The sequence below is a fragment of the Alligator mississippiensis genome, chromosome 13 (genome assembly GCF_030867095.1).
Source record: "Alligator mississippiensis isolate rAllMis1 chromosome 13, rAllMis1, whole genome shotgun sequence".
In the NCBI taxonomy this organism is placed as follows: Eukaryota; Metazoa; Chordata; order Crocodylia; family Alligatoridae; genus Alligator; species Alligator mississippiensis.
In genome coordinates this window covers 3,492,741-3,507,149 of record NC_081836.1, presented here as the reverse complement: position 1 = coordinate 3,507,149, position 14,409 = coordinate 3,492,741, and the positions used below count along the sequence as shown (strand labels likewise).

At 55.1% G+C, this 14,409-nt stretch overlaps 1 protein-coding gene across 5 annotated transcripts in view; it reads left to right on the top strand.

The window, feature by feature from the left end:
* The window catches only part of ATP13A2 (ATPase cation transporting 13A2), a 32,435-nt gene extending 24,633 nt beyond the window's left edge, over positions 1 to 7,802 (top strand). For 4 of the 5 annotated variants that reach the window (XM_006259221.4, XM_019500031.2, XM_014601888.3 and 1 more), the window contains 11 exons: positions 98 to 218; positions 561 to 685; positions 1,523 to 1,683; positions 2,260 to 2,370; positions 2,591 to 2,670; positions 3,630 to 3,782; positions 4,670 to 4,766; positions 5,160 to 5,383; positions 5,527 to 5,678; positions 5,834 to 6,006; positions 6,371 to 7,802. In XM_006259221.4, coding sequence (XP_006259283.2) covers positions 98 to 218; positions 561 to 685; positions 1,523 to 1,683; positions 2,260 to 2,370; positions 2,591 to 2,670; positions 3,630 to 3,782; positions 4,670 to 4,766; positions 5,160 to 5,383; positions 5,527 to 5,678; positions 5,834 to 6,006; positions 6,371 to 6,541 — 1,568 coding nt within the window. In that variant the 3' untranslated portion in view covers positions 6,542 to 7,802. Of the gene's footprint in view, positions 1 to 97; positions 219 to 560; positions 686 to 1,522; positions 1,684 to 2,259; positions 2,371 to 2,590; positions 2,671 to 3,629; positions 3,783 to 4,669; positions 4,767 to 5,159; positions 5,384 to 5,526; positions 5,679 to 5,833; positions 6,007 to 6,370 lie in introns of those variants that run through there. The other variant, XM_019500034.2, reaches the window with a different exon arrangement.
* The last annotated feature ends 6,607 nt before the right edge of the window (positions 7,803 to 14,409 follow it).

Genomic DNA, 14,409 nt, shown 5'->3' with positions numbered 1-14,409 from the left:
GCCAACCTGAGTTAAAGACCTGCTGAAAGCCATTCTGCCTGTCCACTCCCAGCTACGTCTGTCCTTTCTGGACTGATTGATCCCTGTCTTTCCGCAGTCCCGGGGGATTTCTCCCAGATGCTACGACACTACACAACCGATGGCTTCCGGGTCCTGGCGCTCGCCTACAAACCTCTTGCTCCAGTCAAAACCTTTGAGGACGCCCAGCAGCTGACAAGGTGCGTGAGCCTGCTGGAGACCCGGCTCCATCCTCTCCTCTGAGATCTTCCTCCCTCCTTTCTTGCTTGCACCCAATGCAAGGGCTGAATGCAAGGAAGCCTTTATGGCCCGGGTCACACAGAAGGTGACACTAGACTACAGGAATGGTCCCTTCTGGCCCTGAAATGCAACGGACATCAACATGGCTTTTAGGGATACAGTTATACAAGGAGTAAGGGTTATAAAGGGGTTAAACACCTAAATCAGGACAGTGTTGCTGCTGCCCAAGGATATTGCACAAGTTCATTCACTCCCACATCCCACTCTGGTATCCAAATCACAGCCCTGCTGTGTCCTAACAGGGACGCTGTAGAGAGCGGATTGACCCTCCTCGGCTTCCTGGTGATGAAGAACGTGCTCAAGGCAGAGACCGCTCCTGTGATCCACCTGCTCAGGAAAGCCAGCCTCCGCCCCGTGATGGTGACGGGTAATGTCCGGGCTCAGTGGGGCAGGAGGGATCCAGCATTTATTGTCCCTGATAATGAGCAAACGCTGAAGGAATGGACCCATAAGGAAAACGGGTCGTGTGCCCCCCTTGCTTCCTTCTAATGGAACAAAAAAGACTTGAAAGGGGTTTTCCTTGGCGGGGAAGAGCCCACAGGAGGGTGGATTCTGCTGTCAAAACCTTGTATCATTGACCCTTGCTGTAGCAGCAGCATTAAGTCCGGCCTTCATTGTTTAAAACAAGAGCCGGTATCTTGCTGCTCGCCTCGAGCCTGGAACAGTATCCCGTTCATCTCGGGCTGTTGACTCTGAACCCTAATGATGGCTGAACGCATGTCAGCTATTTCACCACTGGGTCTTTAAGTGAAAACACCCAACTAGCACATTTTATTAGCTGGAGGTTTGTGGATGCGGCGGCCAATCTTGGGTGGGGGTCAGGGAGGCGGCCAGTTGCTGAGGTGCAGAACAAGGGATTACAGGGCTATCTCCTCCCAGTATTAAAACTGCATCTGCCAGCCAAAAAAGGGGGACCGTAAAGAACAGATTCACCCCCTCCCCTGTGCCAAAATGCACTGCTCCCTATGCCAAAATCCCATTCCCATGCTATCCTGGGGGCCCTAGGCACAAAAATGGAGGTGTTTCCATTCCTATGATCCCACGTGAGAAAGGGAATGAGTCGCGTGTGAGAGGTGTTGGCCACGTCCCCCCGTGTCATTCAGGCACTGCCATGGTGGAGGTGGCACAAACTGCCCCAGCCCGGTGCTGGCTTCTGAAATCCATAGTCCACTGTCCTCACTGACCGCTTGCCTCTCGTTGGCAGGGGACAACATGCTGACGGCGGTGAACGTAGCCAAGAGCTGCCGGATGGTGGAGCCTAAGGAGCGGGTGGTCTTTGTGAACGGCTCTCCTCCCGACCACGACAGACCTGCCGCCCTGAAGTTCAGTCTAGCCGAGCAAGCCCCGGGGCAGGAGCTTGCAGAGGTGAGGCCAGGAGGGAAAGCAGCCCGGCGAGGGGCTCCTCTTTCCCATGAGATGTTGCAGCCAACTTGGGAAGCAGTTGTCATGAGGAGCTCTCACACCTGGGTGTCCCAGGAGAGATGGATATCTAGTGTCCCGGGATGCAGGGCACGGCCTCCTCTGACCTCACATCCGTGGGGGTGATCCCCCAGTCTAGACCCGACTGGTTCAAGCACCAGTCAGATCTAGACCAGTGGTGCTTGAACTTCCAGCCCCAAAAGCCAGGGGAGGGGCACAGGGTGAGTCCACGAGGCCAGGTCCCATAGGCAGGGACAGTCTGTGGGCCAGCTTCAGCGTGCCGTCAGCACCCAGGGTCAGTCCGTGGGGTCGTTCCACATCTGGCAGTGGAGTGACCCCATTCCCCAGCACGTGCGGCCGTGCCATCCAGGCCGCAGGGTCTGGAGATGCAGCAGGGGGGTGGTGGCGATGACTAGAAACCGGGGCAGGGGATGCTGCCAGCACTCCCCTGGATGGCCCACCCAGGGACGGCAGCTTTGTTGCTGGTGTGCTCAGCAGCGGACGGGTGGGCTTGGTTCGCAGGGCCCGTACCAGCAGGAGGGCTGTCTCCTCAGGCAGCTGCCGAGCCACTTGGCGCTGAATGGGAAATCCTTTGCGGTGGTCTGCGAACACTTCCCCGACCTGCTGCCAAAGGTGAGTCCTTGCCTCTGGCCCCCCCTTATCCACTGGCCGTGTAGCTGGGAGTGTGGCCCCTCTCTGGGGCAGCATCTTCCCCCCGTGTGCCAGGGAGCTGTGGGCTAGCACGCTGTGGCATTGGCTCGTTGCTCTTTGAGTGGCCACGCCGGTGCCCTCTCCCCGCCAAGACCTCCAAGGCCGTGATGCCAGGCTGACATGATGCTCCTTTCTCTTGCAGATCCTGGTTCAGGCGACAGTCTTTGCTCGCATGTCTCCGGACCAAAAAACTCGGCTGGTTCGCTGCTTACAAGACCTAAAGTAAGGCAGAGGAGAGTGGGGAAGGGGATGGGGCAAAGACCCAGCATTTCCTTGCAAAGACGTCTTTTGTGAAGCCAAGGCAGGAGGCTCTTATGCTCCTATGCCAAGTGCAACCCTGAAATCGCTTCCCCCTGACAGTACTATTCAATCCACTGCAGCACCCTGAGCCAGGAGCTAATCTGTCCTCAATGCAAAGCCTGATCCTAGCTCTGCCTCCAGTTCATCCCCAGTTCACAGATGATCATCCAGCACATAGAAGAGGGTCCAAGCAGTGAAGTTCACTGTGATCTCCCCTGAGGGGCTGGGGTTTGAGAGCTTGGCGTTCAACCCCGTGGCCATCTCTCCTGCCTCTGGGCAAAGGGAGACAAATGGCTTTGACTTGCAGAGCAGAGATTTGAACAGGGTTCAGGAAACCCCTTAGATAAGCTCTAGGGGACTCTGAGCACCTCACAATTAGGGACTTCTTCAAAAGCCAGATGGAAACTTTGAGGCCTCCGGCCATGCTTGGGACCTCACTTTCCGAAGCTCTGGGGAGGCCATCGTCTTGGTCTTTGCTCCAAAGGTCAAAACCCCCAAATTGTGGCAAGGGTTTGTCTACACGAGCCTTCCCTTCCAGACGCCTCCCTCATTTCCAATGGGGTCGTGGCCACTGCTAGTAGCAAAGGCAGTCACTTTGCCCTGCCGTCCCGCAGCCAGGGAGAGGCATCTTCCCAGTGATTTCTTTGCTGAAGGTTTCTCCATTTCTCACCTCTCTGCAAATGGTCCACGATTAGGGAAGCCAGGGGATGGACGCTGGTGTCCTGGATGGAGATGCTGTCAAGCACTTTCTATGCTGAATACTGATATTTTCCAACTTGCTGGTCCAGAGAGCTCCTCTTCCTGGGGCAGCACGGGCAGGAGAGGGGTCTGGGGATCCTCTCGGCTTATGCGGGGAGTCCACAGAGGTCTCTTTGCTGCAGCTACTGCGTGGGGATGTGTGGAGACGGTGCCAACGACTGCGGGGCGCTGAAGGCCGCTGACGTGGGGATCTCGCTGTCCGAGGCGGAGGCCTCTGTGGCGTCGCCGTTCACCTCCCAAATTCCCAACATCGAATGCGTTCCTCTGGTCATACGGTGAGCTCGGACTTCTGTGCTTGCTGGGCTGAGATGGGATAGCGGGGGTGATCCCGAACTGGAGCGTGTGCGGGGAGGGATCGGCCAGTCGGAGGTTATCGAAGAAGACTCCTTGCTTATGTTGCACTTGCTGTCTGTGGGTCTCGGCGCCTGTGCGCTGGTGGCAGTGGTCTCTAGGCTCCCATGGCTCTCGCTCTTCCCCCTGGTTGAAGCTTGGAGCGCCAGGGCACTGTCCGTCCCGAAGCGCACGGGGTCTCAATGGGCTCTTGGGCTTTCGTGCTTCTTCTGTGCCACTGTCCTTTCTTAGCCTTGGGCCACAGGGCAGAGGTTGGCTGGCTCAGCAACGTCATCTCGGGGTGCAAAACGATGGCACAACCTGAGTGGCAGCCCCCCGGCCCAGCCCTGCCCTCCATGGGTGCAGCTGTTCCAGCTCCTGCTGATTTGGCTTTGTGCCCTGGGGCACAAAGCAGCAGAAAACCCCCTTGTGTCACCATAGCACAAGCGTGGTGGCAGCAGCCCCATGATGTAGGCAAGCCTGGGGTCAAGGCCACCCTGACCGTCCTGCTCAACAGCAAGAAGAAGTATCTCTAGTGGTCCTATGGCCCCTCGGCATCGGGCCTTGTGCCCAGAGCCGGGCTGCAGTCGACAGAGACGCTCGTGAACTGAACAAGTGCCCCCTTCTCCACGCTCCCGCCTCGAAGGTGGTCGCTGACTTGGGAGCTCCTGCGCTGCCCAGCGAGGCGTGTCCCGCACACACAACCCCAGTGTCCCCCCCAGGACGGCGGAGCCCTTTCGGTTCCCAGCTGCCAGCCTGCGCAGAGACGCCTCGTGGGTGTCTACGGGCCATCGGTGTGTAAAGTCTCTGTCTGTCTTATCCCATCTTTCAGGGAAGGCAGGTGCTCTCTGGTCACGTCCTTTGGGGTTTTTAAGTACATGGCCCTGTACAGCCTGGTGCAGTTTGTGTCAGTGCTGCTGCTCTACACGGTGAGTGTTTCCAGTACGGTGGATCGTGGCTCAGAGGAGAAGGGGGTTCGGGGGTCCGGGTAGGGAATTCCTCTGGCTTTCCATTGTCTTGCAGCTGTTGCATCCTGGGGAAAGGTGGTTTCTCTAGGGGTGCAGCTTTGAACAAGCCCAGCTCCCCTTTGCCTGCACACTTGTGCCCCCACGGCACAGGCAGGCAGGGTCAATGTGCTTTGACTGATCAGGGAGAAGCTGGGGATTTCTCCAGGCAGTTTGAACCTGGGACACTTCTCCCCGTTGTGCTGGGTGACTTCCAGATTTGAACCGTCGAGCTAGCAGTGAAAGACCTGTGCCCCCATCTCCCACCCATTCCCCTGAGCCCCGTTCAGCGTCTCCAACGTTGCCTCTCTCCCCCAGATCAACACCAACCTGAGCGACTTGCAGTTCCTCTTCTTCGACCTGATCATCACAACGACCGTGGCGGTGCTGATGGGTAAGACCGGCCCAGCGCAGGAGCTGGGCACGCAGCGTCCCCAAGGGGCACTGATCAGCGTCCTCGTGCTGGGCAGCCTCCTGCTCCAGACAGCCCTGCTCATCATCGTGCAAGTCGTGAGCTACTTCATCACTGTCTCCCAGACCTGGTAAGCAGCTGCCTGGCCTGGAGGGATGGTTGTTGGGGAGCAATTTGCCCGCCAGAAGTTGTTCCTTCCTGACCGCTCTCTGCTGCCCTGAAGCATGAGTGTTTGGAGGATCTGAGCCCTGCTTTCCCCGTCCCCGCTCCCAGGTACGTCCCGCTGAACAGCACGGTGACGGCCCCGCAGAACCTGCCCAACTATGAGAACACGGTCGTCTTCTGCATCTCGGGCTTCCAGTACCTGACCCTCGCCGTGGCCATGTCCAAGGGATACCCCTTCAGGAAGCCGCTCTACACCAACGGTGAGGACAGGGCAGGGCTGTCTGCGTGGGCTTGCAAAGCTGCAAGGCCTGTCACCAGCCCCTTGGGCATGGAAGCACGTGGCCTGCTCTCCCGCGGGCATCACGGTGGGGCTCCCGCATCGGTGACACCTCCCCTCCTGCCTCCTGCCACCCAGTCCCGTTCCTGCTTGCCCTCGTCATCCTCTTCGGCCTGATGATCGGGGTGACGGTTTACCCGCTGGGCTTCGTGAAATCCCTGCTGATGCTGAAGGACACGAGCGACATGAACTTCAAGCTGCTTCTGGTGGGCATGGCCACGCTCAACTTCTTCGTGGCGTTCACGCTGGAGGTAGGAGGGCGGCCGGGGCCGGCACGTCGGTGGCGGTGAGGACATGGGGTCCTTGCTGGATGGATGCACGTTTTGCCCCAAAGAGCACTGGGTGCAAAGTCTTCCGCAGCCCAGCTTAGTGCGCGGCTGAGGGGGTGAGATGGGATTTGTCATGGGCATGAGCTACAGCTCCCCATCTAAGAGCTCCTACCCAAGCCCCAGCCCCTCCCCAATCTCAGCAGCCAGGATTCAGCCCTTTCTCCCACGGACAATGAGCCCTGATAACCCCCCACCTCCTGCAGCGGTCCTAGGTCCCCTGCAGTGCTTTCCAAGCCTCTGACCCCCCCAGTCCATCCTCTGCTCTTCTGCCCCCCTTCTCCTCCAGACGGGCCTGGACCACGGCATGCTCGACTGGGTGCGGAAGCTGCGGCGGAAGAAAACCTCCAAAAAGCTGTTCAAGAGGGTGGAGGAGGAGTTGAGGCAGCAGCAGCCACCGTGGCCACCCCTGGACCAGCCACTCCTCGCCACCCCCAGGATGTCCATCGCTGTGAGATAGCCCCGTGCCCGCGTGGGCCCTGCTCGCTGCACCCTCCTGCTGCCGCGGGAGGAGAGGGGGGAAGCTCCAGGAGTCCAGCACCTCCGGACACACGTGGGTTTATTTATTGTTCCATGCTGCGCACTGCCCTCTTCTCCCCTCAACTCGGGTCACAGCCGGGAGCCACGATGCGCCGCTCCGGCGGGAGACCTCATGCTCCGGGGTTGCTCGAGAGGCGTCCGTCTCGGAGGATGGACGTGGGTGGCAGAGGTCATCTTCCCCCATGGGGAATCCCTCAGCAGAACCGCTGCCCTCCCTGCAGGAGACCTGTTGCGCATTGTGGGGTTTGATGCCAGCTGGGAGGAAACCACAGCTCCACCCGGGCCCAGGTATCTGAGGATCGGCAGGGAGAGAAGGAAGCTGGAAGACGACCTGCCTGGGGCCACCCTTTGCTGCTGCTCTTGTGGTTTGGTGGCTGTGCCAGTAAGACCAGGCAGTACTTCCCGCGAGGTCGGTCACCCCGGGGACCATTCCCTTTGTCTCGCTCCGAGGTGCTCAGGCCCACAGCTGCGTGATTCACCCATCGGTGGGCATGGAGCCATCCTCGTATGGAGAAGTCCTCGCTGCCCGTCTGCACCTGGCACGCAGGACAGGGCTAGTATTTCCCCGGAGGGCGCTTCCTGCCTCGTGCCCTCCATGAGATGGGCTCCAGGACGTTGGCTGCTGTCAGCATGAGCATGGGCACAGGGAGACTGTGGGACCTGTTTACAAACCAGAGTGCCACCTGGCATGTGGTGTGCTGCTTCCAGCCTTTCTGGACGCCAGGTGTGGCCGGCTGCTGTCATGTTCCAGGATGGGGTTATAAATACCATCTCGTCATCCATTTTTTGGCCTTCTGTTCATTGCAACAGCTAGAATTGTAGTGACCCCATGCAGCCTCTCACCCTGGGCTACCTCGCCCATCCCAGCCAAACCCTGCCTCCCCTCTGCCACAACGGGAAGTCGTTGTTCCCTCTCTAGCGGGCTCCTTGAGAAGCCAGAAGCAAGCCTGTCCCAAGCCAGGATCTGTGCACTGGTACCACTGATGATCCTTCCTCCAGGACCCTACCGATATGTCTGCAGAGCGCCGTCATTTCAGCGGACGCTTTGTTGAATGAGAGATCTATTTTTGCCCGGAAACAGATAGAAGTGCATGCATACAGAGAGATCTTGCAAGTCCTCCATTTCTCCGTGGTGGCGTTTGCGCGTGTGCCTCTAATAAATCAGCATTATTTTCTTGAAAGCTTGTGCTGTTTTTAGTTCTGAGTGGCGATTTGTTCTTCACGTGCCTAGTAACTTCGATAGGCCTCAGGGCAGGAGCAGTTTTTGGGACAGGGCTGAGGCTCCCAGCTGGGAACGCTGTTACCGCGAGATAGGAATGCATGTCTTTGATTACATGCACCATCCCTTTCTCCAAGCTGGGTATTATCATGACAAGTGTATTTGTTGTTCTGCATATTTTGGTAGTGGTACTTCTGTATTAGCATTTTCTTGTGTAACCTGCTGGCTTGAGCAATACAGAGAGCCAATACAAGGTTATGCATAGAGGAACAAAGAAATTGGGTCACTCTCCCGATAGTTTAAGACCAGAAGGGCCGTTAGATCATCCAGCTCCATCTATAACTCAGGACTGTTGAATTTCATCCACTTGCCGCTGTGCGGAGATGACTAACTTGTGCTGCACTTCAGCATCTCTCCAGAAATGCTTCTTGTCTTGGTATGAAGACGTCAAGAAATAGGAAATCCAATATTTCCCGTTCCAGGGGTTTGTTCCAGCGATCAGTCACCCTCGTAGTCTCATATCTATGTGTGGGTGTGTGTAATATGTATATATATATATGTGTGTGTGTGTGTGTGTGTGTGTGTGTGTGTGTGTGTGTGTCTATATACAGTGTGTATAAATGAATATATATTGGAGGGGTGTATGTATATGTATTGGAGGGGGGGTGTATCTGTGTGTGTGTGTGTGTGTGTGTGTATTATTGGGGGATGTGTATATATAATGGGGGGGTGTATATATATTGGAGGGCTCTGTGTGTGTGTGTGTGTGTGTGTGTGTGTGTGTGTGTATATATATATATATAAATGAATATATATTGGAGGGGTGTATGTATATGTATTGGAGGGGGGGTGTATATGTGTGTGTGTGCGTGTGTGTGTGTGTGTATATATATTGGAGGAGGGTTGTTTGTGTGTGTGTGTGTATATATATATATTGGAGGGGTGTGTGTGTGTGTGTGTGTGTGTGTGTATTGGGGTGTATAATGGAGGGGTGTGTCTGTTTATAATATATATGTGTGTGTATATTTTTATATATGTGTGTGTGTGTGTGTGTGTGTGTGTGTAAATAAATATAGATTGGACAAAGGTGTATGTGTGTGTATGTATATGTGTGTGTGTGTGCATATGCATATATATATATAGGATCTTTCTCTTTTGAGTTTATCTGCTTTCAGCTTTGGGCCATTTGGGCATTGGCCTTTGTTAGGAGTTTCTCCAAATGTGGGGGCCTCTATCCTGGAGAGCAACAACCCTGAAAAGGATGTCGGGTCCCGGAGGACAAACAACACGAGCTCCTGGTGTTCAGTGAGGACCAGGACAATCAACGCCAGCCTTGGATGCCCTGAGCAGGAATAGGGAGGTGACATTAGCTCTGCACGTAGCATTAGTGAGACCAGTACTAACAGTGAGAAAAGAGTTACAAGAACCGTGTGGGATAATATTATATTCAAGCAAGCAACGACGGAGATTGAGCTTCATCAGACTTTTGACGGGGAGATGAAGAGGGACTTGCAGGTATTTGCATGGAGAAGAGGCATCTGATGGCAGCCAGCTCTTGATGGTCAGGTGAGATCGCTGAACTGCATCCATCCAGGTATAAATCTGTGCAGCTTGCGCTCGAGCGAAGCCATGTCCGCTGTGGTCGAGGGACCTGGACCCCTGCTGAGAGTCTGCGGAGCTCCAGGAAGAAGCCCAGAGAGCACCGTTTGCCTGGAGGGCTATCACAGTTTTGCTTTCCAGTCACCTGCTCTTTCCAGAGCCAGGCTACTTAATTTTGCAGCTTGCAAACTACCTGCCAAGGGAGGAGTGCTCAGCAGGGAATTACCGGGGGCTTCTTGAATTAAATGGGCCCGACCCAGGATCTGTTAAAACAGATTCACCTCCCTGGGTGGTGGGGCAGGGCAGGTTTGATCTGTGCTTGTAAGGCTGCGATGCAGAACGGACACGCCGCGGCTTCTTCTGCACGTAGCCGGTAGATGGGGATGCAGCATTTGGGCTCGATTCTCTGGGGGAAACGCTGGGGCCTCCCTGTGATTTCCCTTAGGAAGCTTCTTTCCTTCAATCGACATCCAGGGTCAGCAGATCTGAGCAGTTTCAGAAAAGATACAGCGAAGCATTGGAGCCGGTCCCGATGGTCATTTGTTTTGCCAGGAAGAAACTGGTTTTAGCTGTAAAGAATCTCTCGGAGGGTGTCTGGTTTCTGTCTCCTGCCACGGCGGCTGATAAGGGCTGAAGTCTAGGGCTTGTCTACCCTGGATCTCGTAAAATGAGCGTGGAAACTTTCCAAACGCTGTTACAGCCAGCACCGCTGCATCCAAATCCATCCGAGCTGCATTAAGAGCTAGGGCTTAAGACATTAACCTCTTGGCGGCAGGCAGTGGTGTTGAAGTCAGGTCTTCCACGTAGCATCCGATAGAAAATCTCACGGTCGTTAAGACAGGAGATTTTCTCATGTCTTAAGGACTATGACAAGAAAATCTCATGGTCATTAAGGGAGTCTCTTGTGAGATAGGAAGCGGATGAGGAACTGAGACAAAGGCCGAGCTAGGAGAGAGCTGGTGTCTCCTGAAACCCAACCCACTGCTCAGTCCACTCAACTATCCTTCCCAGTAGTGTGAATAAATTGGGGAAGGGATCGGGGTAGCAGCATAGCAACTGCATCCCCAACTACCTTGCTATAACCACTACACCACGCTCCACTCCCCACCTCCATGCGGTGCAGAGCTGCCCCATTGCACCCCTCATCCTTTTTATCGCAGGTAAAGAGCCGGGGGAGACTTTTTCAGCGTCTTTGAAAGTCTGCAGGGAAAGCTTTCCAATTTGGAACAGAACCAATTTAAAAAAAAATTAGTAACTTAGGGAAGGAGGGAGCTGGTTACTCGAAACGTTTCCTTAGTTTCACACTTTTAAAAAAACCCAATGAAGTTCAAGCCAATCTCCAAACCAAATCACATCAAGCCAGTCCTGCAGCAGGGTGTGCTTAGAAACTGTTGACTCCGGCCATGCCGAGTTCTTCGAAAGAGTTGGAAATAACTCGGTGAAAGGCAAGGACGTTGGTGGGTGATATCATTTATTGGACCGACTGCCCGGTTGGGATGAGTTTAGGCAAGGTTTTGAATGTAGCGTGTTGTTCTTTGGGTCTCGAAACATTGTGAAATCAACCCGTGATTTCTGTGTTGCTGAATCTGTTTTTTCTATGGGGGGAAAAATCCCTTTTTTTTTTTTTTTTTGCTTTGCACGCCCATTAGTGAAATGCTGTTGCAGCCACGTGCGATTATCCTGTCTCGTGTAGACAAGAAAACACCCTGCAAGGCCTTGTCCCTACTAGAATAAATCTGCTAAAAATCCCGCCCCGTTTGCCACCGGGCTTTTCAGCATCATCAGTGGGATGCTACCAAAACAGGACAAAATGGTAGTACATCCCCCTATAGCGACACCAGGGAATCGGGGGCTTGTGTAGCAGCATTGCCAACTCTTGCTGGGATTTGGGGGGTTTTTTACTGAGTCTCTTTACAACTGAGCATGTGTTTTCCCTTGAAGCGTCCAGCTCCTTGATTCAAATAAATGCACGAAAAATCTCAGCTTCCATTTCAAAAAAATAAAAAAGTTTTGGCCTTTCTGGTGCAGAAAGCCGCTTGAATAAGCAAACCCTAAACTTTCCAGCAGTGGAAGGCAAATAAAAATAACCTAGCATCATTTTCTTTTCTTTTTTTAACGTGGAGCCGACACAATTTTGGAGCACGTGGTGTTGGCGTTAGGGATGTGGATGTAGCCAGAGGAGAGAAGAAACTACGTCCAAACACGATGTGGTCACAAAAAACCTTTCCTATGCAAGGAGAAATGTTGGCATCTGTTAGGCAGGGGTTGGCCTGGGTGATTATTTAATAGTGCCTTCTAACCTAGATACCTCAAAAGAATATAATGAGTGCTGCATTTTCACTCCAGCTTTTGGTGGCAGTATAAAAAGTGTCCTCATGGACCGTCTTGATGGTATTGAAGCTTTGATTTGGCTGGGATGGTTTAGGTGGGACTGGTCCAGTGTGGAGGAGTGGGTTGGACTGGACGTGACCTCCCTTCCCACCCTCATTTTCTCAGTGCATACCCACGAGATATTTAGATCCTGATGAAGCAGCTTTAGCTGATGGGGAAGCCTCAGCAGAGGAGTTCATGAGCTGCGTGGTTTCCTGGGTGCCCTCTAAGGTGCAACCCTGCCCTGCCTTTATGAGCAAATGGAGAGGTCTTCCAGTCTGCTATCACCCTGGCACGGAGGTGGGCACAGACCTCTGCGGCTCGCCACTGAAGGGTACCTGCTCCACCATGTCCCTCTTCCCTTCGGCGGGCACGGTGCACCGATGGTCTGTGATGTTTCCCCTCTTTATTCTTCTTCCTTCATCTTCCCACCCTATTTCCCAGGGCTCCTGTAGCGTGTGGGGAAGACTTCAAGCCAGCGACACCTGTTCCAGTTCCCGCTGACGGAGGAAGGTCTTTTTGAGCGAGCCCAGGGGAGGCTCATTAGCTCCCCTTGAGCAGAGCGAGTAGCTAGAAGAGACCGGGACGGCTCTGGGGCCGGTTGGCTGGTGCCCCTTCTTCATGATTTGAAGCTCGGTCTCTTTTTCCCGGAGCTTGGTGGTTTGGTTCGAGTGGCCGAAGAAGCCGAATTTCGGGCACCGAGCAGGAGAGGAGGTGAGTTGTGCCGGGGCGAACCCGTGGCCCTAATTGCGATGCATCTCCCAGGCTGGGAGCGAGAGCAAGCCACCGACTCTGTCCCAGTGGCTTCCCTGTGCAGCCATCGGGTCCACGGACCCCGCACCCCCACCGGGCTCATCCTCCTGACGGAGACAAATTTCCACCGAACTCTTCCCACCTGGGAGTGACCTTATTTAATTGCTCTCAGCTGGGATTTTCACAAGGGCCTAGAGTTGGCCCCTGCCCTGCTGTCAAAGCCCCTTGTGTGGTGCAAAACCAGCTTCTCCCGTTGCGGCTGGGCTCTGGGGGAAGAAGCTGTCCTTCACTCGGCTCTAGGAGTTGCAAGAGGCTGTCGCATCCCCAGGCGTGGTTTGGGGTCCTGGCTGGTGAGCCCCCCTGGGGAGAGGGTGGGGGGTGCACTGGCTCCATCCCAGGTGGACTAATACCACATTTGGGGCGCAGGAGGGATGCGTGACTGCTGTTTGCATTCAACCTGCTGCCTTTTGGTGATCAGGCTGGTTATCCAGTGGCCAGACTCCTACCGAGTGAGACTTATCTCCCTGCCTCCGTTCTTCTTGCTTGAAATGGAGGAGGATGGCCGCCTGCCTCCCAGGGGAAAGTGTCCTGGGTGAAACCTTGCTTAGCTCCTCTGGTTAGCAGCACATCCTCAGGGGCTTGCTCCCACTCTTAAACACTCTTAAGCTCCTTGCAAAGAGCTGGCCTAGCATCACGGGGGCAGTCCCCAACCTTGCACCAGTACCGCAGGCCATAGCCCCTTGCAAAGAGCTGGCCCGGCAGCCCCCCTAACCTTGCGCTCCCCCATCCCCATCAGCGTCACCCCGTTTTAACGCTGCCGTGCAGAGTATTTCCAGAGAGGCTGGAAGGGGCAGGCTGCCCCAGGCCTGGTGCCCTTCCCAGAACAGGAGGATCTCCTGCTGAGATAATGAGCACAAGCATTAATGCTTTCTCGCATGCCTCCGTCTCTCCCAGCCCGTGGGGCAGCGCGACTTTGAGAGCGAGCGGAAATAGCTGCAATGAAAAAGCTCCGACCAGCCAAGAGGCCGCCCTACTGCGGCTGTAAATTTGTTTGGAGACGGGTTAGCCGGGCCAGGAGATGCCAGGATGTTTTTCTCCTTCCGTGCTACCGCAGGGCCGTTTTCTAGGGAGGCAAAGGGTGGCAGGAGAGGTTCTCCGACTGCCCTCCATGGAGAGCTGGCCGGTAACTCCCGTTACACCTAGGTTTGCAGGGTTTAAAGCCAGAAAGAAGGAGTCGGGGTTGCTTCTTGCAATGATTTCCTCCCTGTGTGCAAGTGGCACTGGGCACTAGCAGGACAGGCCTCAAGCGATCTCTTAACCTTGCTCGTCCATGGATGCGATGGTGGCAGAGGACAGGATACCTCCATAACTAGGAGGCAGCTGATGCAGTTTCCCATGGGACAAGCATCCTCCGGCCTTTTTTGCTCTAGCGATGTGGCCTGCACTGACAATGCCAGAGGAGGTTTGAGTCACTGCTTGAGCTGGGGTGCTGGGTTCGAATCCTCACTCCAGTGGTTCCCGTTGGAGAGGCTCAAGTCGGTAAAGCCTGGCAGGATTTTAAAGGAGCTGGGTGCTTGGCTCCTCCACTTGTATTTGCAGCTTGTTTCTGCTTCCAAGTGGGGGATTTTCACGGCTTCATCCTCATCCCCCCCCATGCAAAATCAGCCTGGGGGGCAGGGATCTGGAGAGGAGAGCTTGCAGAGCCCTGTTGCTGCACGAGCGACCTGCCAGTGAGGCTCTGACTCCAGGGATGTAACGTGCTCGCCCGTGGCAGGCGAGACGCTCACCGGGGAGCGTCTAGACGTGGAATACCACCGCCATGACTAACGCCGGCGGCCGGTCTGCGG